The sequence below is a fragment of the Bufo bufo genome, chromosome 1 (assembly GCF_905171765.1).
Source record: "Bufo bufo chromosome 1, aBufBuf1.1, whole genome shotgun sequence".
NCBI classification, from domain to species: domain Eukaryota; kingdom Metazoa; phylum Chordata; class Amphibia; order Anura; family Bufonidae; genus Bufo; species Bufo bufo.
In genome coordinates this window covers 775,205,503-775,231,721 of record NC_053389.1, presented here as the reverse complement: position 1 = coordinate 775,231,721, position 26,219 = coordinate 775,205,503, and the positions used below count along the sequence as shown (strand labels likewise).

At 45.6% G+C, this 26,219-nt stretch overlaps 1 protein-coding gene across 1 annotated transcript in view; it reads right to left on the bottom strand.

Moving 5' to 3' along the window:
- Positions 1–26,219, bottom strand: part of LOC120986335 (chromaffin granule amine transporter-like) — a 156,708-nt gene that overhangs the window by 76,216 nt on the left and 54,273 nt on the right. The window contains exons 6-7 of the mRNA XM_040414858.1: positions 15,889–15,981; positions 15,700–15,789 (exon numbers count right to left, since the gene is read on the bottom strand). Of these exons, the coding sequence (XP_040270792.1) occupies positions 15,700–15,789; positions 15,889–15,981 (183 nt within the window). The remainder of the gene's footprint in view (positions 1–15,699; positions 15,790–15,888; positions 15,982–26,219) is intronic.

The window sequence follows — 26,219 nt, the reverse complement described above, 5'->3', positions numbered from 1 at the left end:
TGGTCCATCATCAAATGTGAGATTTACAAGGAGGGAAAACAGTACACCTCTCTGAACAGTGTCTGGGAGGCTGTGGTTGCTGCTGCACGCAATGTTGATGGTGAACAGATCAAAACACTGACAGAATCCATGGATGGCAGGCTTTTGAGTGTCCTTGCAAAGAAAGGTGGCTATATTGGTCACTGATTTGTTTTTGTTTTGTTTTTGAATGTCAGAAATGTATATTTGTGAATGTTGAGATGTTATATTGGTTTCACTGGTAAAAATAAATAATTGAAATGGGTATATATTTGTTTTTTGTTAAGTTGCCTAATAATTATGCACAGTAATAGTCACCTGCACACACAGATATCCCCCTAAAATAGCTAAAACTAAAAACAAACTAAAAACTACTTCCAAAAATATTCAGCTTTGATATTAATGAGTTTGTTGGGTTCATTGAGAACATGGTTGTTGTTCAATAATAAAATTAATCCTCAAAAATACAACTTGCCTAATAATTCTGCACTCCCTGTATATTTGGGACCGCCAAACCCATTCCTTGCCGTTGTTACACAGAAATACAATTGTTCGTCTGTCACCCTATCTCCTGGGTGACCATAAAAAATGAACAGAGCCTCAAATAAGGGACGTGGTGCTGCTGGTGGTGGAGCTCCTGCTGCCGGGAGAAGACATTGTCGATCTGTGCCAGCTACGCACCCAAATAAAACACCTTCCTCTGGTGCATGCAGGCGACAGGAAGTTCTGCCTCATTTAGTAGGCCCGAATACCGCACTAAGAATGGTGTAGCCAGAACAAGTAGAGGCGGTAGTAGATTGGATGGCTCAGAGTGTCAGCTGTCCATCCCCAAACACTGGAGAGAAAGAGGAAGTACCCCCCTACCAATCCACGAGCCCTGGCCCTGAATGCCAGCATTTGAAAATTACTGGCCTTTGAAATACTGCCATTCCATCTTGTGGAGACTGACAGTTTTAAAAAAAAAGTCATGATGGCAGCTGCCCCAGGCTACGTGGTTTCCAGCTGCTACTACTTTTCCAGTTGGCCTGTCCCCGCAACAAGTGTCGGAAAAAAAATTGTTGTGCACTGCGCAACACCGCAGTGCACATAACCACTGATATGTGGACCAGTGAGCACAGGCAGGGACGTTATAACTTCCTAACTGCCCACTGGGTAAATGTAGTGGCGGCTGTGCCTGAGGCTGAAAGCGCTTTGACGCATGTCCTACTGCCACCGAGGATTGCTGGAGGTTTCTTGGTGCCTCCTCCTCCTGTTCCTCCACTACCGCCCCCTCATCAAGTCGGTGCAACACCTACACCACCAACTTCAGCACAGCCAGGGGGAAACAACAGCAGGCTGTTCTGAAACTCATCTGTTTGGGGGAAAGACCCCACACACCATGCAGGAGCTGTGGGCGGGCATGGAAGAACAGACCGATGAGTGGTTGGTGCCGCTGAGCCTCAAGCCCCACAGTTCTGGGCCTAGCTGGTATGACAGACATCCATTGCCTGGCACATGTGCTGAACTTGGTCATGCAGAGGTTCCTGGAAAATTACCCTGATATGTCAGAGCTGCTGCAGAAAGTGTGGGCCATCTGTGTGCACTTTCGGTGTCCTCACCCTATTTCTGTTAGCCTGTTGTCTCACAGGCATCACTGGACCGTGGCTGGGGGGGGATACAGAGGACACAGACAATACACCTGCCATTGATGACAGCTTGTCGTTGCCTCTGGCCAGCCTGGCACACATGAGCGACTACATGCTGTAGTGTCTGCGCAACAACCGCCGAGTTGCCCTCATTCATACTACTGCTGATTACCACCCTGCTGGATCCCCACTACAAGGACAATGTCAATCATCCTTATGTCACAGGTTAAAGAGGACCTTTTACTAGAATAGAAAATCTAAACTAAGTATACAGACATGGAGAGCGGCGCCCAGGGATCTCCCTGCACTTACTATTATCCCTGGGCGCCGCTCCATTCTCCCGCTATGCCCTCCGGTATCTTTGGCCGGGGAGAAAAGAACCTCCCAGGCTGTGAGCTCTGCGCTGCGATTGGCCAGCGCTACAGCAGAACAAGGGCAGACTCCGCCTACCATAACTTTGTGACCGAAATCTCCGCCTACCATAACTTAGTGACCGAAGATACCGGAGGGCATAGCGGGAGAACGGAGCGGCGCCCAGGGATAATGGTAACTGCAGTGAGATCCCCGGGCGCCGCTCTCCATGTCTGTATACTTAGTTTAGTTTTTCTATTCTAGTGAAAGGTCCTCTTTAACCGCCTCCGGACCGCCTAACGCAGGATCGCGTTCCGGAGGCGGCAGCCCTGCGCAGAGTCACGCATATATGCGTCATCTCGCGAGACGCAAGATTTCCTGTAAACGCGCTCACAGGATCGGAAGGTAAGCGAGTGGATCTCCAGCCTGCCAGCGGCGATCGTTCGCTGGCAGGCTGGAGATGTGATTTTTTTAACCCCTAACAGGTATATTAGATGCTGTTTTGATAACAGCGTCTAATATACCTGCTACCTGGTCCTCTGGTGGTCCCCTTTGTTTGGATCGACCACCAGAGGACACAGGTAGCTCAGTAAAGTAGCATCAAACACCACTACACTACACCCCCCCCTGTCACTTATTAACCCCTTATGAACCCCTGATCACCCCTGATCACCCCATATAGACTCCCTGATCACCCCCCTGTCATTGATCACCCCCCTGTCATTGATCACCCCCCTGTAAGGCTCTATTCAGATGTCCATATGATTTTTACGGATCCACTGATAGATGGATCGGATCCGCAAAACGCATACGGACGTCTGAATGGAGCCTTACAGGGGGGTGATCAATGACGGGGGTGATCACCCCATATAGACTCCCTGATCACCCCCCTGTCATTGTTCACCCCCCTGTCATTGATCACCCCCCTGTAAGGCTGCATTCAGATGTCCGTATGATTTTTACGGATCCACTGATACATGGATCGGATCCGCAAAACACATACGGACATCTGAATGGAGCCTTACAGGGGGGTGATCACCCCATATAGACTCCCTGATCACCCCCCTGTCATTGATCACCCCCCTGTCATTGATCACCCCCCTGTAAGGCTGCATTCAGATGTCCGTATGATTTTTACGGATCCACTGATACATGGATCGGATCCGCAAAACACATACGGACATCTGAATGGAGCCTTACAGGGGGGTGATCACCCCATATAGACTCCCTAATCACCCCCCTGTCATTGATCACCCCCCTGTCAGGCTGCATTCAGATGTCCGTATGATTTTTACGGATCCACTGATACATGGATCGGATCCGCAAAACACATACGGACATCTGAATGGAGCCTTACAGGGGGGTGATCACCCCATATAGACTCCCTGATCACCCCCCTGTCATTGATCACCCCCCTGTCATTGATCACCCCCCTGTAAGGCTGCATTCAGATGTCCGTATGATGTTTACGGATCCACTGATACATGGATCGGATCCGCAAAACACATACGGACATCTTAATGGAGCCTTATAGGAGGGTGATCAATGACAGGGGGGTGATCACCCCATATAGACTCCCTGATCACCCCCTTGTCATTGATCACCCCCCTGTAAGGCTCCATTCAGACATTTTTTTGGCCCAAGTTAGCGGAAATTATTTTTTTTTTTCTTACAAAGTCTCATATTCCACTAACTTGTGTCAAAAAATAAAATCTCACATGAACTCACCATACCCCTCACGGAATCCAAATGCGTAAAAATTTTTAGACATTTATATTACAGACTTCTTCTCACGCTTTAGGGCCCCTAGAATGCCAGGGCAGTATAAATACCCCACATGTGACCCCATTTCGGAAAGAAGACACCCCAAGGTATTCCGTGAGGGGCATATTGAGTCCATGAAAGATTGAAATTTTTGTCCCAAGTTAGCGGAAAGGGAGACTTTGTGAGAAAAAAAAAATATATATCAATTTCCGCTAACTTGTGCCAAAAAAAAATAATTTCTATGAACTCGCCATGCCCCTCATTGAATACCTTGGGGTGTCTTCTTTCCAAAATGAGGTCAAATGTGGGGTATTTATACTGCCCTGGCATTCTAGGGGCCCTAAAGCGTGAGAAGAAGTCTGGGATCCAAATGTCTAAAAATGCCCTCATAAAATGAATGTGGGCCCCTTTGCGCATCTAGGCTGCAAAAAAGTGTCACACATGTGGTATCGCCGTACTCAGGAGAAGTTGGGCAATGTGTTTTGGGGTGTCATTTTACATATAGCAAAATGTAGAGATACAAAAAGAGGATTACGGTACAATTTGAACTTCCTGGTTTTAGAAACAGACCAGGAGTCACAAAATAGGTACCTAGAGTAGAGGCTATCAGAGGCGCCAGGGGGCGGAGGTGAGTTCTATATAGAACAATATATATATATAAATATATATGTATATATATATATGTATATATGGAGTTATGCTCGTCTGCAATTAAGGAACAAGATAGGCTGCTCAAGTGTTTCAGTGGGTCAAGGATTGCCCTTGTCCACTTAAGAAGAGATATAGGCGGTGTGGAGAGGAGAGAGGAGAAAGAACCTTTCACACCCGTGGAGGAAAAAGTTTGAAACACGTACCAGGCGCCAGATCCCTCGGTTATTAGTCGTGAAGAGGATACAGGTTGATTTTTATTTGTGTATAGAATATAAAAAAGACCTTCACCTAGGTCTATTGAAGAGCTCGGAGTTTTTCCTAAACTCCGAGCTCTTCAATAGACCTAGGTGAAGGTCTTTTTTATATTCTATACACAAATAAAAATCAACCCATTTTACATATACCCATGCTGGGTGAGATAAATATCTTGGTCAAATGCCAACTTTGTATAAAAAATGGGAAAAGTTGTCATTTGCCGAGATATTTCTCTCACCCAGCATGAGTATATGTAAAAAGACACCCCAAAACACATTGCCCAACTTCTCCTGAATACGGCGATCCAACATGTGTGACACTTTTTTGCAGCCTAGGTGGGCAAAGGGGCCCACATTCCAAAGAGCACCTTTAGGATTTCACAGGTCATTTACCTACTTACCACACATTAGGGCCCCTGGAAAATGCCAGGGCAGTATAACTACCCTACAAGTGACCCCATTTTGGAAAGAAGACACCCCAAGGTATTCCGTGAGGGGCATGGCGAGATCCTAGAATTTTATATTTTTTATCACAAGTTAGCGGAAAATGATGATTTTTTTTTTTTCTTACAAAGTCTCATATTCCACTAACTTGTGACAAAAAATAAAAACTTCCATGAACTCACTATGCCCATCACGAAATACCTTGGGGTGTCTTCTTTCCAAAATGGGGTCACTTGTGGGGTAGTTATACTGCCCTGGCATTTTAGGGGCCGAATGCGTGAGAAGTGGTTTGAAATCAAAATCTGTAAAAAATGACCGGTGAAATCCGAAAGGTGCTCTTTGGAATGTGGGCCCCTTTGCCCACCTAGGCTGCAAAAAAGTGTCCCACATGTGGTATCGCTGTACTCAGGAGAAGTTGGGCAATGTGTTTTAGGGTGTCATTTTACATATACCCATGCTGGGTGAGAGAAATATCTTGGCAAAAGACAACTTTTCCCATTTTTTTATACAAAGTTGGCATTTGACCAAGATATTTATCTCACCCAGCATGGGTATATGTAAAATGACACCCCAAAACACATTGCCCAACTTCTCCTGAGTACGGAGATACCACATGTGTGACACTTTTTTGCAGCCTAGGTGGGCAAAGGGGCCCACATTCCAAAGAGCACCTTTCTGATTTCACAGGTCATTTACCTACTTACCACACATTAGGGCCCCTGGAAAATGCCAGGGCAGTATAACTACCCCACAAGTGACCCCATTTTGGAAAGAAGACACCCCAAGGTATTCCGTGAGGGGCATGGCGAGTTCCTAGAATTTTATATTTTTTGTCACAAGTTAGCGGAAAATGATGATTTTTTTTTTCTTACAAAGTCTCATATTCCACTAACTTGTGACAAAAAATAAAAACTTCCATGAACTCACTATGCCCATCACGAAATACCTTGGGGTGTCTTCTTTCCAAAATGGGGTCACTTGTGGGGTAGTTATACTGCCCTGGCATTCTAGGGGCCCAAATGTGTGGTAAGAAGTATGAAATCAAAATGTGTAAAAAATGACCGGTGAAATCCGAAAGGTGCTCTTTGGAATATGGGCCCCTTTGCCCACCTAGGCTGCAAAAAAGTGTCACACATGTGGTATCTCCGTACTCAGGAGAAGTTGGGGAATGTGTTTTGGGGTGTCATTTTACATATACCCATGCTGGGTGAGAGAAATATCTTGGCAAAAGACAACTTTTCACATTTTTTTATACAAAGTTGGCATTTGACCAAGATATTTATCTCACCCAGCATGGGTATATGTAAAATGACACCCCAAAACACATTTTTTTGCAAAATTTTACAACTGAAAGTGAAAAATGTCATTTTTTTTCAAAAAAATCGTTAAATTTCGATTAATAACAAAAAAAGTAAAAATGTCAGCAGCAATGAAATACCACCAAATGAAAGCTCTATTAGTGAGAAGAAAAGGAGGTAAAATTCATTTGGGTGGTAAGTTGCAGGACCGAGCAATAAACGGTGAAAGTAGGGTAGGTCAGAAGTGTAAAAAGTGGCCTGGTCTAAGGGTGTTTAAGCAATAGGGGCTGAGGTGGTTAAGGGGAAGGGAAAACACCAAATACACACCACAATGAATACACACCACAATGAATATACAGCAATCTAGGCCTCAAAAGCTAAGGAAGAGGAATTGTGACCTCCTAGTAATCCCTAGGCCTTTCCCTAACTCCTGCTTGTATGAACAGATCCTGATGGTGGAAATACTCATACACCGGATACCTAAGCCCTGCTAAAGCTGACGAGCCCTAGGATAGGTAGCAGGGGATGAGACAGCTGGTTCCTTCCAAAATGAAGGAACCTGTGTCTCCCTGAGGCCTAGAAACAACACACACCAGATAATAAGAAACAGAGAAGGCAACAAGTACTTAGCTTAGAGATGTATGGAGAAGCAAGAGATCCAAGACAAACCAGCATTAGCAACTCCAAGCAGAAACTATAAACCGCAAGGTCAGCAGTATGAGGCGGATCTAAATAGAGCCTCATCACTGATAACGAGCGGCACCTGAGGAGAGGTGAGATCCTGCCAAACAACAACATACATAGAGTAAAACAGAGAGACCTGTCAGATAGCCTCACGTGCAGCAAGTCTATCCGATCTTCTTACCTCTCTCACAGGAGGGACTGTGACAGTACCCCCCCTTCTACAGGTGGCGTCCGGACACCCAGGACCGACTTTATCGGCCCAATAAACCTTGGCACCAACTTCCAAGAGGGTACCTTCAACTTAATGCTTCTTGTGGACCCACTCTCAGGTCCAGACCACTCACACATCTCTTGTCAGCCATACGTTTATACTTTTTGCCCATTTTATTTAAATTGTTTTTAATCTTCCGCCAAATAGATGACAACGAAGAGGAGAATCTTTCCTCTTCAGGTATACCAGACGTCTCAGTACCAGAAAATGTGCCAAACTGCGGATGAAACCCATATGCACTAAAAAATGTTGACTTATCAGTGGACTCCTGTCTATGGTTATTTATGGCAAACTCAGCCAACGACAAAAATGAGGACCACTCCTCTTGATTCTCAGAGACAAAACATCTCAAATAAGTCTCCAGATTCTGGTTAGTGCGCTCAGTCTGCCCGTTCGACTGAGGATGAAAGGCCGAAAAGAAGGACGATTGGACCCCCAGACGAGTACAGAACTCCTTCCAGAATCTGGAAACACATTGAGTCCCTCTATCAGACACCACATCAGAGGGAATGCCGTGTAGTTTCACGATGTTATCGACAAGCACTTGAGCGAGAGTTTTGGCATTAGGTAAACCCGATAATGGTATAAAGTGCGCCATCTTGCTGATGCGGTCAACAACCACCAGAAGCACAGTTTTCCCAGAAGAATTAGGCAAAGGGAAGTAGAGAACCTGAAGGCCGAGTATGAGCCACCTTAGCACGCGCACAAGTTTCGCAAGCTGCCACATAGCCCTTAACACATTTACGTAACCTTGGCCACCAGAAACTTCGAGAAATGAGATCCACAGTGGATCTGCTCCCAGGGTGTCTCGTAAGAACAGTATCGTGATGTTCCTTAAACACCTTGTGTCGTAGTTCCGAAGGGACAAACAACTTCACTGGAGGACAGGAATTGGGTGTCTCTCCCTGGGCCTCCAACATCTCTGGCTCAAGTTCAAGATAAAGGGTGGATACAACCACCCCATCAGACAATATCGGAGCAGGATCCTCCGAACAACCTCCCTTCCTTTCCCCGGGAAAGCTACGCGACAAGGCATCCGCCTTGACGTTTTTAATCCCAGGACAATAAGTGACAATGAAATTAAATCTAGGAAAAAAAAACGACAACCATCTGGCCTGCCTTGGGTTCAGATGTTTAGCCGACTGCAGGTAGGCCAGATTTTTGTGATCAGTAATTACCGTAACGGGATGAATCGCTGCTTCCAACCAATGACGCCACTCTTCAAAAGTCAATTTAATGCCCAACAACTCTCTATTACCTACATCATAATTTATTTCAGCAGAAGAGAGTTTTTTAAAGAAAAAAGCACAAGCGCCATTTGCTAGAAGAACCCTGCGACAAGACTGCTCCAACCCCTACCTCTGATGCGTCAACTTCCACAATAAATGGTTGTGACACATCCAATTGCACCAGAATACAAAACATTCCTTTATTGCTGAAAAAGCATGCAATGCTTCTTCAGACCAGACTGAGAAATCCACGCCTTTCTTAGTCATATCAGTTAATGGTTTAACAACAGTTGAGTAATTCAAGATAAATTTACGGTAGTAGTTGGTGGACCCCAAAAATCGCATGAGTGCCTTCAGATCTTCAGGTCAATTCCAGTCCAACACAGCACAGACTTTTTCCGGATCTATACGAAAACCCGAAGATGAGAGTAGGTACCTCAGGAATTGCACTTCAGGGACTGCAAATACACACTTCTCTATTTTAGCATACAATTTATTCTCTCTTAGGATCTGTAAGACCTGTCACACGTGATCCTTATGCGTCTCCATATCAGGGGAATAAATTAAAATGGTTATCCAAGTCCTCGGAAGCGCTTCCAAACTCCCCGACACCATCAGGCTGCCTCTATCCATTGACAACACCGGGAATTAAAGCGCCCAAAAAAGCGCGTGCTAAACTGCCGCACGTGGCAAGAATGCCAGACACAGTCAGCAGCCCTCTGACCGGAGGAAAAGACAGCAAAATTTGCATCGACAGACCGATCCACAAACAGCAGCCCTTCGCGGTCATCGCATCCATCTGCAACCGCGCTGCCGGCCCCGTATATCCATAACCGAACTAAGCATCCACAGCACACAGAGGATCCTGCGCGGAGACACCTACATAGAAGAACCGACGATCCTCCAGGAAAGGTAACAGCGACCAGTCAGCCAATTTTAGGTGGGACGCCACCAGGCACTGGTTCGCTGAAAATAACTTTCGCATAGCTGTGTATACACATACATCGGATCTGGAATGCTGCTGATATATCCTTTTAAACCTGTCACAATTTAGATCTTTGTACTAACTTTTTACTAATTTTAATCAACTGAATCCATCTCAGACTATTGACTATATTTGTCTAATATTTTATAGTTCTACATACCATGATTCTGGACTTATAGCCCAATACAGGGTGTTTTATCATCACTTTTTCACTTTATTTTTCTTCATTCATTTATCCATTTTTCTAATTTACACCACCCACTCCTCTCCCTGTACATTGGGAGTGACCTATATTGATAAAGTTTCTATTACAACCCATATAAATATAGTTTTTTTTATCATATACACACTATCCCTTGTCCTTTGTTGATATCTGCTGGTGACCTCATATAGAGTGCCTGTCTTCCTATGTTCCTATACGCCTGCCTTTTCTGACTGGGTGAGTCAGCTTAGACACGTGCACCTTGCATATTGCCCACACAGGAGAGCCACCGTATTCCCTCCGAATAAATTAAAATATCATCCAGATAAACCACCACAAACCTGCCCACCAGATGATAAAAGATGTCATTGATGAAGAGTTGAAAAACCGCAGGAGCATTGGACAAACCAAAAGGCATGACCAGATTCTCAAAATGACCCTCAGGAGTATTAAAGGCCGTTTCCATTAGTCCATTTCCTTGACTCTTATCAGATTATATGCCCCCCTCAAATCCAACATGGGGAGAACACTTTGGCGCCGACAATCTGATTGAATAAATCTGGGATCAAAAGAAAGGGGATAGGGATCACGGATAGTGATGTGATTAAGCTCACAGAGGTCCAAACATGGCCTAAGAGTTCTAGCCTTTTTTTTAACAAAGAAAAACCCTCCCGCCATTGGTGATTTGGATGGTCTAATATGACCTTTAGTCAAACTCTCGGCAATATACTCTCGCATGGCTACTCTTTCGGGTTCAGAAAGATTATATAACCGATGCTTTGGCAATCTAGCTCCGGGAATAAGATTGATGGGGCAATCATACTCCCGATGAGAAGGCAACTCTTGGTCTCCACCCTTAGAGAATACATCAGAAAAATCTGAAAGAAAAGGAGGTAACAGTAGTTACAACAGAAAGCAACGCGCTAAGATAGTTGTCAAGGCAGAAATCACCCCAATCGAGAATTTGTCTCGCTTGCCAATCGATAGTAGGGTTATGTCTGGTTAACCATGGTAAACCTAACACCAGAGGATCAGGCAAACCCTCCAGCACAAAACAGGAAATGGATTCAATATGAGAGAGGGGCGGAATCAATCGCAAACACAGAAATATTTTTGTCTAATGCGCTTGTTGTCAAACCATGCATACGGACAAACGGGCCATCCACTAAGTTAACCCCTGCCCCACTGTCAATAAATACTTCCATTTTCACAGTTTGGGAATCTAGCGCCACCTTGGCAGGCAGGAGAAATCGGGTACTACCGTAAAAGACAAAAGTACATTCTCAACTTCCCCATCCACACTACCAAGAGTGAGAAGAGGACTAGACACATTAGGATATTTTTTTTCCCTTTCACCTTGATGTTTAACATAAGGACATACGTTAACAAAATGTCCTTCTTGACCACAGAAAAAGCTAAGCCTTTTCCTAACCCTAAAGTTTCTATCACCTGGTCCAGGTGTGACGTGACCCAATTGCATTGGCTCATCACCAGACACGAGCTTGAGTGTCCATTTACCAAGAGTGTCAGATGAGACCACTTCCCTGTATGATAATACGTCCTGAGCGAGAGGAACTTTAGATCTCTCCCTCAGGCGTCTATCAATACGCACAGCCAGAGACATGGCCGCCTCCAATGACTGTGGATTTGCGTGAAATGCCAAGGGGTCCTTCCGGTTCTCAGATAGTCCTTGACAAAATTGACTACAGAGAGCTGGGTCATTCCACTCCGTATCAGTTGCCCACCTCCTAAATTCAGAGCAATAGGACTCAGCTGAACGCCGCAAGCAATGCAACTTAGATTCGGCCAGGGAAACCCGATCTGGGTCATCGTAGATAAGTCCCAGAGCTCTGAAAATTCATCAACCGATTGGAGGGATTGTGAACCAGTCGGCAAAGAGAAAGCCCAAGACTGAGCGTCACCTTTCAGCAACGAAATAATAATCCCCACTCTATCACTCTCGTCCCAAGAAGAGCTAGGACGCAGTCTGAAAATTAATTTTCACGATTCACTGAACCGAACAAAGTTGTCACTTCCCCCAGAAAACCTATCCGGGAGAGCAACATTCGGTTCAGGGCAGGCCTGGTTCCTGCTGCCGGAACCCACCACCTGTGGTCTCTGAAACTGTGCAACGGCCTCCCCTGCATACGATCGACCAGTGCAGAAACAGTATCCATAGCTGCACTGATAAAACAAAGGATAATGTCACAGGTTAAGGGGAAGGGAAAACACCAAATGCACACCACAACGAATAGACAACAATCTAGGCCTCAAAAGCTAAGGAAGAGGGATGGTGACCTCCTAGTAATCCCTAGGCCTTTCCCTAACTCCTGCCTGTATGAGCAGATCCTGATGGTGGAAATACTCATACACCGGATACCTAAAGCCCTGCTAAAACTGACGAGCCCTAGGATATTTAGCAGGTGATGAGACAGCTGGTTCCTTCCAGAATGAAGGAACCTGCATCTCCCTGAGGCCTAGAAACAACACAAACCAGATAATAAGAAACAGCGAAGGCAACAAGTACTTAGCTTAGAGATGTATGGAGAAGCAGGAGAGCCAAGATAAACCAGCACTAGAAACTCCAAGCAGAAACTATAAACCGCATGGTCAGCAATGTGAGGCGGATCTAAATAGAGCCTCATCATTGATAACGAGTGGCACCTCAGGAGAGGTGAGATCCTGTCAAACAACAACATACATAGAGGAAAACAGAGAGACCTGTCAGATAGCCTTACGTGCAGCAAGTCTATCCGATCTTCTCACCTCTCTCACAGGAGGGACCGTGACACCTTACTTCCGTCACTGGAGCGTAAACGGAAGATGCGCGAGTACAAGCGAATGCTGGTGGACATGACACTGATAGCATTCCCATCTGACAGCGGGGGCTCAGTGGAAGCACAAGGCGGAGGAGGAGGAAGTTGCCAACACAGCTGGGACACTGCCAGCACCTCAGAAGGGAGGGTTAGCATCGCCGAAATGTGGGACTGCCAGGAGTAACCCACTTAGAATTAAACCATCCAGGCTCAACCAAACCTTGTAAATAAAACCATTACACTCTTTTTGTGCAAAATTGTGGGGTGGCCACAGCTTTATTTAACCATATATAACAATGTGAGCCCTGAAAACAAACTTATTTAACGCAATCCAACTTCCGTTTTTCCAAAAACACATAACCTCCTGTTATGCCGACCACTAATTCTGAAAGAAAGGAAAAGAAAAAACAACTCCACAAAAACTGAAAAACACAACAAACAAAAATAACTGATACTTCCAAATGAAATCAGGGCTGGAGGGCACTCCTCTGGCTGTACATTAACCAACCCTTTGCCTGCCTGCATTTTCCCGCCAAAACATTAACCCATCATGTGCCTTTCCACCCCTTTCACCTGAAGTCCCAGGTGCCCTTGTTATTCACTTTGTCTCCACAAAAAAGCTTTGCCAGCACACCACAACATCCAGCACCACGATCTGATATGGACCGTCTTAGCCGGAGCCAGCGTTTCAGCAACATGGTGGAACAGTACATTTCCACACGTTTGCATGTACTTACGGATGGGTCTGCCCCATTGAACTTCTGGGTCTTCAAATTGGGCACATGGTCTTTGCTTGCTTTTTACACCTTGGAGATGCTGGCCTTCCCTGCGGCAAGTCTATTGTCCAAATATGTGTTTAGCAGGGCAGGGGGTGTGATCACGGATAGGCGCATCTGCCTGTCCACAGCCAACGCGGACAAGCTCACGTTCATTAAAATGAACCAGGTATGGATCCCACAGGACTTGTCTGTACTTTGGGCAGATTAGAGCGGTATACTGGCTGCACCCAGCCATTGTTATACTTTGTGCATTCTCTTTTCTATTTCCCAATGTTTTGGGGCCTCCACAAACCAAAAAACGAACCCAAAAAAATAAGAAAAATAAAAAACAAAAACAAAATGTTGGCTACTCCGCCTCCTCCACCTGCACTGCCACATCTGCTTCCTCCTCCACTCGGACCTCCACCTCTTGGCTCAAGATTATTATGTCTTATATTGGCATATAGAGAAGTATACCGGCCGCACCCCCCAAAAAAATGGCTAACGGTCACAGACAGAATTGATAGACACATTTAAAAAAAAGAAACAGTATTGGCTTCCTCCCCGGCCTCCTCCACCTACACCGCCATGTCCACCTCCTCCTCCATTATTTGGACCTTCATCTCCTGGCTCAAGATTATTATTTGTTATATTGGCACAGTAGAGAAGTGTTGGCTTCCTCCTCCACCTCTTCCACCTACACCACCACGTCCACAGCCTCCGCCTTGTTCAAAATTATTATTTTTATGTATTTTATGTTATTTTAAGTTATTTCTCTATGCACATTTGTTTGCAGGGCAATTGTACTGCTCTTACCCTCATTTTGGTTCCTTTTGCAGCCCTCCAGCCTTTTCTATGACTTTTTTTGCAGCCAATTTTTAGCCCCAAAGTTTGGGTCCCCATTGACTTCAATGGGGTTCAGTGTTCGGGGTTAAGTTTGGGTCAAGTTCGGAACCCGAACCGAACTTTAAAACAAAGTTCGGGTGAGTCTGTCGAACCTGAACATCCATCACTACACAGCAGTTTACAACCCCCATATAGAGTGCCTGTCTTCCTATACTCCTGCCTTTTCTGACGGGGTGAGTCAGCTTAGACACGTGCACCTTGCATATTGCCCACACAGGAGAGCCACCGTATTCCCTCCGAATAAATTAAAATATCATCCAGATAAACCACCACAAACCTGCCCACCAGATGATGAAAGATGTCATTGATGAAGTGTTGAAAAACCGCAGGAGCATTGGACAAACAGGAGATAGGTCGCCAATAGAAAAAGCCTGGACAACCCATTTAAAGTCAGATGCCGCTATTAGCGAGGCATCTGAGGGGTACAATGACTGGGAGTAGCGCAATCTATTTATAAAGAAATGCACTTTGTGATGAAATAGTTCATCACAATGCAAAAATTTTGTAAAATTTGGCAAAGCAGCCGAATCGAATTTTAGAGAACTTCGCTCACTAGTCACTAGTCACAGCAGTGTATGGAAACACATTTGCTGTAGCACAACATATAACCAGTTTGAAACCAGCTTGTGATCTCACAGCATTTTGCATGATGGAAACACACTTTGATGTTACAGCAGCTTACCCGACTAAAACTGACTTGTGATGTCACATATTTACTTGCCTAACACCGACTTGTGATGTCACAGCAGATTACATGTTTGAAATTTGAAACCCACTTGTGATTTCAGAAACACAATTGTGATGTCACATCAAGTATCCTGACTGAAAACCACTTGTGATGTTACAACAACTATCCTGACCGGATTCCACTTGGGGCATCACGAATACTATCACAGCAACTTACCTGACAGAAAGATATATGCGAGGTCACAACAGCTGAATTGTCTGAATCTCATTTGTGATGTCACAGTACTGCAACTTACCTGACTGAGGCCCACTGCAATGTCACAGCAGCTTACCTGATGGAAATACATTTGTGATGCCACAGCTGTTTACCAGACTGAACCTTGTGATTTCATTTTCTATGGGCATACACCAACAGCAGAGGGCCCTTGTGCATGATCAGAACACTGGTTGCTTGATTTTGGAATTTTAATTGTATGACAATGAGATACATTACATAGTCCACCTCACTCATCATGGTTATCTAGAAGATCCCTCACTGCTGTACTAATCCACCAGTATTTGAGAGACGTGAATAAAAAGGTGCATAACCTAAGACGTGATCAAATAGACAGAAGGAACCACTATATTTGGGTACTCCTTACCTTCAGGCTCCTGTTTCTGGATTATAGGGAATGATGTAACTCAGGATAAGTCCAGAACAAGTATTACAACACAAAAACTCTAGTGCTCCTACCTAAAAAAAAAATAGCTTATTACCTCCATCTAGCAGAGCGAGAACAGCCAGCACTAAGAATGGTGACGTTTTCCCAACAAAATTGTACATTAGTGAACCGAAGGGGGGGCCAACTGCAAAGAGAAGAAAATTTGAGAGAAGAAAACCTTACAGAAGACGAGCCAAAGCTAAAAACCAACAGACTGATGAAACTTTAAGATCATAGTACTTACTGATCGTACCCAACGCCAGGCCTCCTAGTGCGATGCCCATGACCTTCCCTCTTTCATAATCATCAGGGTATATTTGGGCCAGCATTCCCAAACCTGTAGATACATGTATTTAAGTCACTATATGAAGAGACTATGCAGTGCAAATAGAGAAATGGGGGTCCGCTTGTTCCTCCCCTATTATCATTGGACAGTCCTTGGGGCCACAGTTAGGCCCTGAGCTGACTTGTTTAGTTTAGGACAACCACCGATGATCCAAAGAAGGGGCCTCTGCTGTATCCAAACACAATCTGTATGTGCATCTGTTCTTGGAACTGCAGTTAAACCCCATAAAGGTAAATTCCCTGTATAAAGTCCATGTTATGGACAGAATGATGGACAGATAGCGAGTTGCTCTCAGATATGATTTGGGGGAAGTGGAGTCTAAGATATTAACGATTTATAGCTAATTATCCATATAGGGAGATGGCAGTCAAGTGGTTGGTGGCTGTTATAGTCCATAGGTCCTAATAAGCTCTATGTATAGTATTTAGTGCAAGCTATGTCAGTAATATACTCCAATCCTTATAAGGGACGATATAGGGGAAGCAATGAATCAGTGTTGTCAGTGCAGCAAGCTCCTGAGGAGCTGATGCAGAGGATGGGAGTGGTAGTGGCCCTGATGAGGTGTTGTGTAACGGTGTACTCCCTCAGGCCATTGCTCCCTGGGGATCAGTGCAGTGGAAATGTAGTTTGAAGAATGAAGCCAGAAGTAAATGTATAACAGTCTTTTTTTACCTAGTACAAAATAAAATTTGTAGAAGGTCCTGAAGAGGTAAATACAAAGTGCAGGTTCTGGCACCAGGTGAGGAGGTATGGTGGCAGGTTGGATGACTATATATTCACACTAGCAGGCAATTGTGGGTGTAGGTGTCCACTGTAAGATTCAGGCTTGATATTTGTCTGGCTTTGTGGCAATTTAGGTGATGGGTGTCTGAGTCGTAGTTCCTCAATTTGCGGCAGTGTCTGTATATTTTACTTTTTCAATTTTTTTCTTTGAAAAATAGTTTTTATTCAATGTAAAATGTTTCTTTTTTTCTTGGAAATTGTCTTTTTTTGTGTGCATTTTTTAACCATTTAATAGTTCTACAAGAGGACTTTAATAGGTGTGCAGTGACCAGGAACGGGTACACTGACGCCACTTTTGCAGAGGGTCAGGATATGGGTGGATAATAGTTTGTAGTTTGTTCGTGACGCCAATTGCAGCGTGCGCAGGGTAATATCACAGGGCCCTCCCAAGGATATAACGCACGTCCCAGGTTAGGAATGCCTGAGTGGTGTGATGGCCTATAATTAGAGTTGAGCAGACACCTGGATGTTCGGGTTTGACGAGTTCGGCCGAACTTGAAAAAAAAGTTTGGGTTCGGACCCGAACTTGACCCCGAACCCGAACCCCATTGAAGTCAATGGGGACCCGAACTTTTGGGCACTAAAATGGCTCCTGGAAAGGGCTAGAGGGCTGCAAAAGGCATCAAAATGTGCTTAAGAGCATGACAACTGTTCTGCAAACAAATGTGGATAGGGAAATGACTTAAAATAACATAAAATACAGAAAAATTAAAAATAACAATCTGGATCTAGGAGTAGGAGGTTGAGGAGGCGGTGGATGGGTGGATGTGGTGGTGTAGGTTGACGTGGCGGTGTAGGTGGAAGCGGCGGTGAAGGAGGAATAGGTAGCCAACACTGATTTGTGTTAATTTTTTTTTTTAAATTGGGGTATCCCCCAAAATATTGGGACATATAACAAAATAAAAGAAAGAATAAGGGCACTTGAGTACAAGAATGGATGGTTGAGGCTGGTATAAATGTCTATTCTGAACAAGGTACGGACAAGTCCTGTGGGATCCATGCCTGGTTCATTTTAATAAACGTAAGCTTGTCCACATTGGCTGCGGCCTGTGATAATGCTCTTTGCCATTCTAAACACACGTTCACACTATACACTGGCTGCAGGGCAGGTCAGCACCTCCAAGGCTGACAAAGCTTTTCCACATCTGGGCCATGCTAACCCTGCCTTCTCGGGTGCTGGTGGCGCCCCAGTTGCGTTGGCGACCTCTTACTCCTCCTCTGCCTTTGCCTTGTGCTTCCACTGTGCCCCCGCTTTCAGGTGGGAATGCTATCATCAGCGTGCGCTTGTAGTCGCGCATCTTCCGATCAGTAACAGATGTTTTTACTAAATTTAGTTCCCTGTCAGCAATGCAGAGCAGGGGTTCATTCACGGCAAAAGGGGGTTCATGTCACCCAGCCATAGAACAGAGGATTTTGAGAGATTTAGGCCCCTGTCACCCAGGCACAGCAGGGGTTTGTATACGCCAAAAATGGTAAAATGTCACCCGACAATTGAAAATAAGAATTTTTTCAAATTAGGGCACTAAAATTGGCACTTTTTTGCATTAAAATGGCTATAAAGTAGTCCTTGAAAAGGCTAGAGGGATGTAAAAGGCAGTAAAATGTGCTTAAGAGCATGGTAACTTCTCTGCAAACAAATGTGAATAAGGAAATAACTTAAAATAAAATTAAATAAAATAACTAAAAATTACAAATTATTAACCTGCAACTCAGAGAAGGAGGTGGATATGGAGTCGGAGGTTGAGGAGGCGGTGAATGTGGTGTTGTAGGTGGAGGCAGCAATGGAGGAGGAGGAGGTAGCCAACAATGTTTTATTTTTATTTTTTATTGGGGTAGTTGCCCCTAAAATATTGTGACAAATAAAAAAAAAGAAAACAAAGAATCGTTGCACTTGACTTGAGTACAAGAATGTATGTTTGATGGTGGTATAAATGTCTATTCTGCACAACAAACAGACAAAAGTTGTGGGATCCAAGCCTGGTTCATTTTAATGAACCTGAGCTTGTCCACGTTGGCTGTGGACAGGCGGCTGCGCTTGTCTGTGATGACGCCCCCTGCCGTGCTAAACACACGTTCAGATAATACACTGGCTGCAGGGCAGGCCAGCACCTCCAAGGCGTAAAGGACAAGCTCAGGCCATGTGCCCAATTTGGAGACCCAGAAATTGAAGGGGGCAGACCCGTCATTCAGTACGTGTAGGCATGTGCACACATACTGCTCCACCATGTTGGTGAAATGCTGCCTCCTGCTAAGACGTTCCATATCAGCTGGTGGTGCTGGTTGTTGTGGCGTGCTGACAAAGCTTTTCCACATGTCGGCCATGCTAACCCTGCCTTCTTAGGTGCTGGCGGTGCCTCAGCTGCGTTGGCGACCTCTTCCTCGTCCTCTGCCTTCGCCTTGTGCTTCCACTGTGCCCCCGCTGTCAGGTGGGAATGCCACCAGCAGCGCATCTACCAGCGTGCGCTTGTACTCGCGCATCTTACGATCACGCTCCAGTGACGGAATTAAGGACGGTACGTTGTCCTTGTAACGGGGATCCAGCAGCGTGGCCACCCAGTAATCAGCACAAGTTAGAATGTGGGCAACTCTGCGGTCGTTGCGGAGACACTGCAGCATGTAATCGCTCATGTGTGCAAGGCTGCAACATTGTTCCTCCTCCTCCATCTCCTCAATCCTCCTCATCCTCCAGAACTATGCCCTGGCTGGACAAATGTGTACCTTGGGTTTGTGGGTGCAGGAACCCACCCTCTGAGCCACTTGGGAATGACTGTCCGGAAACCCTATGAAATGATCCCTCTTCCTATAACTCCTCCTATGCCACATCCTTTTCCATTATCGCCATGAGCGTTTTTTCAAGGAGGCATAGAAGTAGGATAGTAACGCTGAGAACGGCGTTATCGGCACTGGCCATGTTGGTGGAGTACTCGAAACAGCGCAACAAGGAACACAGGTCTCGCATGGAGGCCCAGTCATTGGTGGTGAAGTGGTGCTGTTCCGCCGAGCGACTCACCCGTGTGTGCTGCAGCTGAAACTCCACTATCGCCTGCTGCTGCTCGCACAGTCTGGCCAGCATGTGCAAGGTGGAGTTCAACCTTGTGGGCACGTCGCATATGAGGCGGTGAGCGGGAAGGCCGAAGTAACACTGCAGCGCTGACAGGCGAGCAGCAGCAGGAAGAGAACGCCGAAAGCGCGCACAGACGGCCCACAATTTATGCAGCAGCTCTGACATGTCGGGGTAATTTTTAAGGAATCTCTGCACCACCAAATTCAGCACATACGCCAGGCAAGGGATGTGCGTCAAACCGGCTAGTCCCAGAGCTGCTACGAGATTTCACCCATTATCACACACCACCAGGCCGGGCTTGAGGCTGACTGGCACAAACCACTCATCGGTCTGTTGTTCAAGGCCCGTTCACAGCTCCTGCGCGGTGTGGGGTTTGTCCCCCAAACAGATACGTTTTTAAAAACTGCCTGCTGACGTTTACCCCTGGCTGTGCTGAAGTTGGTGGTGAAGGTGTTACGCTGACCGGATGAGGAGCTGGTAGAGGATGAGGAAGCAGAGTAGGAGGAGGAAGCAACAGGAGGCAAACTGAAGCGCCCTGCAATCCTCGGTGGTGGAAGGACATGCGCCAAACTACTATCCGCCTCAGGCCCAGCCGCCACTGCATTTACCCAGTGTGCTGTTATGGAGATATAACGGCCCTGACCGCGCTTACTGGTCCACGTATCCGTAGTCAGGTGCACCTTGCCACAGATGGCGTTGCGCAGTGCACACCTGATTTTGTCCCCTACTTGGTTGTGAAGGGAAGGGATGGCTCGCCTTGAAAAGTAGTGGCGGCTGGGCACGACATACTGTGGGACAGCCACCGCCATAAGGCCTTTAAAACTATCTGTCTCCACCAGACGGAATGACAGCATTTCAAAGGCAAGTAATTTAGAAATGCTGGCATTCAGGGCTGGGGATCGCGGGTGGGTAGGGGGGTACTTCCTCTCCAGCGTTTGGGATATGGAGAGCTGATTTCTTCCGTGGGACATTGTGGAGATGCTTGGTGACACAGGTGTTGGTGTTGCTGGCAGATCCTCTGTTTGTGGGGTGCCAGGTGGCACTGTCACTCCAGAGGTGGATGAAGAGGCCGCGACTGCAGCAGAAGAGGAAGCAGGAGGAGCCAGAGACCTTTCTTGGTTTTTGAGGTGTCTACTCCACTGCAGCTTGTGCTTTGCACTTAAATGCCTGGTCATGCAGGTTGTGCTCAGGTTGAGAACGTTTATGCCTCGCTTCAGGCTCTGATTGCATAGCGTGCAAACCACTCGCCAGGGAACTCCTTGGAGCTGGCTTTGGTGTGCTCGGTCCCTAGTGGGCAGTAGGAGGCGTACTGTCTAGAGGACGGCCGCTCCGCTTTTGCACCTTGCTCCCTCTTCTGCTGTGCTGGTGGCTATGTGCGACCTGTGCGACCACCGCCTCTTCCTCCGAACTACATCGGTCACTCGCATGACCTTGATTCCATGTGGGGTCGAGGACCTCATCGTCCTCCACATCATCTTCCACCCAGTCTTCACCCCTGATTTCCTTGTCGGTCTGCACGCTTTCGATAGCCCCAGCAGTTGGCACCTGTGTTTCGTCATCATCCGAGCAGAAGAGACTGATGGACATCGGCTGCAGGTGCCAACTGTGGTCTTTCAGCAGGAGACTGGGTGGGAGACAATGTGAAGGAACTGGATCCACTGTCAGCAACCCAATCTACTATCGCCTGTACTTGTTCAGGCCTCACCATTCGTAGAGCAGCATTAGGCCGACCAAATACCGCTGCAGGTTTTGTCGCCTACTCGCACCTGAGGAAGGGGTTTCACTTGTGTGTAGCTGGCACAAATTGACCACGTCCTCTCCCTGCAACAGGAGCTCCACCAGCAGCACCACGACCTGGGCCACGTCACTTATTTGACGCTCTCCTCATATTTTTTGAATTTAGGATCTTGCCCTAAATGGGTGTTTAATTAATAGTAAAAAAGAACGACAGTATGTAAAGGGTGTATCTCACACGGCCTGAACCAGACTAGGCCTCAATTAAAGATTTATTTGCACCAAATGGCTGTATTTCAAATGGCTGATTTAAAACCCTGTATGTATAGGGGGATCACACACGCCCTGAATCAGTGAAGGCCTGAAGTAAATATATCTTTGCACAAAAAGGCTGTATTTAAAATGGCTGTATTTCAAATGCCTAATTCAAACCCCTGTATGTAGAGGTAGTATCTCAGAGGGCCTGAACCTTTGTAGGCCTGAAGTAAATATATCTTTGCACAAAATGGCTGTATTTCAAATGGCTGTATTTCAAATACCTGATTCAAACCCCTGTATGTAGGGGGGTATCTCACACGGTCTGAACCAGTGTAGGCCTGAAGTAAATATATCTTTGCACAAAATGTCTGTATTTCAAATGGCTGTATTTCAAATGCCTGATTCAAACCCCTGTATGTAGGGGGGTATCTCACATGGTCTGAACCAGTGTAGGCCTGAAGTAAATATATCTTTGCACAAAAAGGTTGTATTTCAAATGGCTGTATTTCAAATGGCTAATTCAAACCCCTGTATGTAGAGGTATTATCTCAGAGGGCCTGAACCTCTGTAGGCTGAAGTAAATATATCTTTGCACAAAATCGCGGTATTTAAAATGGCTGTATTTCAAATGCCTAATTCAAACCCCTGTATGTAGAGGTAGTATCTCAGAGGGCCTGAACCTCTGTAGGCCTGAAGTAAATATATCTTTGCACAAAAAGGCTGTATTTCAAATGGCTGTATTTCAAATGCCTGATTCAAACCCCTGTATGTAGAGGTAGTATCTCAGAGGGCCTGAACCTCTGTAGGCCTGAAATAAATATATCTTTACACAAAATGTCTGTATTTCAAATGCCTAATTCAAACTAGTTCAACTTCTAAACTTCGCAAGCAAGCAAGCACATTGCGCCGTCACGTGGTAAAGGGGGACGGGGGTGTGACTCACTGCAGCCTGGTGAGTGGTGGGGCGCCGCGGCAACTGCCCTGCAGGAGTCTCTGGTGCCGGGAGGAGGAGGAGGTAGGTAGAGCGCCTCTGACTTTATAGACTAAATTATTTTAATAATACCCCAATAATAATAAGTTAATAACCTAACCCCATTCATAAATTACTGGTGGATTATTATAGAGACGGCCCCAGGCCAGGAGACATAAGGGGTTGGGTTGAAATGTGGGCTGGGGCCACCTGGCCACATTTACTAATGGTGTGGACGGGTCATTTTTACTAAGGAATATAGTTTAAACGTTTATGTGCAAAAGAGAAAATAAGAAGTCAGCTCCAATCAGATATCTGCACATAGACCAAGACTCTGGGTCTATGCAGATATCTGATTGGAGCTGACTTAGTGACTTCTTTTTTTTTCTCTTTATCTCTTTATTATGGCTTCGGGGGGGCAGGGGTGACACCATTTTCTACCGCACCGGGTGACACCAGCCATAGCAACGCCAACCATTAGGAACCCAGCAAAGTTGAATTCGCAATGCGATTAATATCACCTGTATTAATCGCATTGCGATTACAACTTAGTCAAATTTGTGACACTGCAGCTTCCGAATGAATCTAAGATGGATGCTGTCCAGGAGTTGGGAGGGTCTGGGAGGTAGGGTATGATGCTGATTGGCTGGAATGTGTCTGCTGACTGTGAGGTACAGGGTCAAAGTTTACACAATGATGACAAATAGGGGGCGGACCGAACATCGCATATGTTCGCCCGCTGCGGCGAACGCGAACAAGCGATGTTCGCCGGGAACTATTCGGGACATCTCTATTTGACAGCAGTATATAAGCCTGTAATTTCACACGTGCTGATGCTGCAAGGCCTGAAAATAGTGATTTTTTGTCAAATAAGTGTGTTTTTCAAACCCCAGAAAATGATGAGTGTATTTCTAGCTTAAATTGCACACTGACTTATCCAGGTGTTGTAGATTGCCCAAAAAGTCTTTTTTTGCTAACAGAATATGAATGCTGTATATATTTAACTTGAATTTAACACTTGTAGATCTGGCAAATACAGTTTTTTGGAAAAAAAAACAGAAAATGATGGGTATATTTCTAGCTTAAATTGCACACTGACTAATACAGATGTTGTAGATTGCACAAAAAGTATTTTTTTGCTAACAGAATATGAATGCTGTATTTATTAATCTTGAATTTAACACTTGCAGATCTGGTAAATACTGTTTTTGGAAGAAAAAAAAGTGTGTTTTTCAAACCCCAGAAAATGATGGGTTTATTTCTAGCTTAAATTGCAAACTGACTAATACAGATGTTGTAGATTGCCCAAAAAGTCTTTTTTTGCTAACAGAATATGAATGCTGTATATATTAAACTTGAATTTAACACTTGCAGATCTGGCAAATACAGTTTTTTGAAAAAAAATAAGTGTTTTTCAAACCCCAGAAAATTATAGGTGTATTTCTACCTTAAATTGCACACTGACTAATCCAGATGTTGTAGTTTGCCCCCAAAAAATAGTGATTGGTAATGTCCCAAAAGCTCAGATGCTGTGCTGGTGCACTGAGCATGCATAAAATGGCCTCCGCCGCCGCCACCCACCTAACTAACAGAATTCTAAAAGTTAGTATTTTTGGTCAATGAGCTCAGGGCAAAACGATAGTGCCCTGCACCCACAAAACTATTTGTCTGTAGATCGCTGAGTTAGATTCTCTCCTATGCTCTCCCTGAAATCACAAGTCCAGCAGCATCCTCTCCCTACACTTGTAACAGCAGAGTGACGTGCAGCGCTACGTGACCCAAGCTTATATAGAGCCTGGGTCACATGCTGCTCTGGCCAATCACAGCCATGCTATTAGTAGGCATGACTGTGATGGCCTCTTGGGGCAAGTAGTATGACGCTTGTTGATTGGCTGCTGTGCAGCCTTTCAAAAAGCGCCAAGAAAGCGCTGAACACCGAACCCGAACTTTTACGAAAATGTTCGGGTTCGGATCCGGGGTCCAAAAATCCTAAAGTTCAGTACGAACCCAAACTTTACAGTTCAGGTTCGCTCAACCCTACCTATAATGTCTCTGTAAGGTGATGATAATCGTGTCAACAGTGTCTGCTACCTAGGTACGGCTGGACTCCTGGCTCCTAGTTCACCTGCAATAAATTGAGTGTAGTGATAGTAGGCGTAATAGAGGGATTTTGCAGCAGAAATTGATGTCCAGACCTTTAGGTGAAATTCAAACTTGTCTTTACTGAAGATAACTTTCATCCAAGCAGAATACAGCTTTGGTCTTTGGTCCCAGCAGGTTTTGGCAATGGTTGGCAGGAATAAATCTTCTGCACTATAACTCTGGAGCTTGCAGGATGAGACGTCTGCTTAGTAGCTCTGTAACTGTGGCAGGAATTTATCTTCTGCGCTTCTCTTTATCTTCTGCTATGTGGGGACTGACTAGCTGAGAAGGAATATGGCTTCTCCTAGGTCTCTGGACTTTACTCATAGATATATTCTCAGGGAATGCTTTCGTCCTGGAACTCTGGAGGTTGTCTGCTGTTTCTGTCATCCAGCTGAGGCTGCAGGGCTCTCAGGCGGGGGAGGTGATCAATGTCTCAGCCGAGACAAGATCCTGGCTTTCTTCCCTATGCAGGGGATCTCCTACACACACACCCTACCCCTATCAGTGGGTGGGCTATACTGCACTCTAACTTCCTTCTCCACCCAAGGTGTAGGATGTGGTAACAGTCCAGACCTCCACAGAGGGGGAGCTAAGCTGGAATGAACCATTCTTGCCTAGATGTACTAAACTGTAACTAGTTCCTTACCAATCCATTGCTGCCACCTGCTGGTGAACATTTAACAAAGTTTTAAATGCACAGTTGTGAAGACATGAGCAAAATCATATCAGATGACAAGGTAAAGGCTCTTAATAGATAGTAGCGGGGTAGAGGCGTGTAGTAACACAACTCTGGGGTGTTACAGATGATCTTTTTCTTGCTTCTAAAATACATTGCACTGTTCATGCAATGCAAGGAATTTGACTGTCAGTGCTATATTGACATTCACCAGCAGGCTGCGTCAGAGAGTCACAACCTGCTGGGACACGCTGGAAGCAGGCCTGTGGCCTTCGCTAGGCCCTGGCCTGCCTGCACTGACAATGACACCCCGCAATATCATTTGCGGGGTGCTAATGGGAAACAGAGGGAGTCCGCTTCCTCTGTCACCCCTTACAAACCACCCGTATTATTGCCAGACAGCTAAACGGCCGGGATCAGCCTCTCTACAGAAGTGCGGCTATTACGAAAGAGCGAAGCCCCCACTCTCTGCTGCACAGGAGACCCACGGAGCGGTTTGAGTAAAAAAGTGGCCACCCAGTGTCTAACACCCCAGAGTGGTGTTACCATTCCTGCACCCTGCTACTGTCTTTAATGGGCAAACATAATTGTCATTTGTG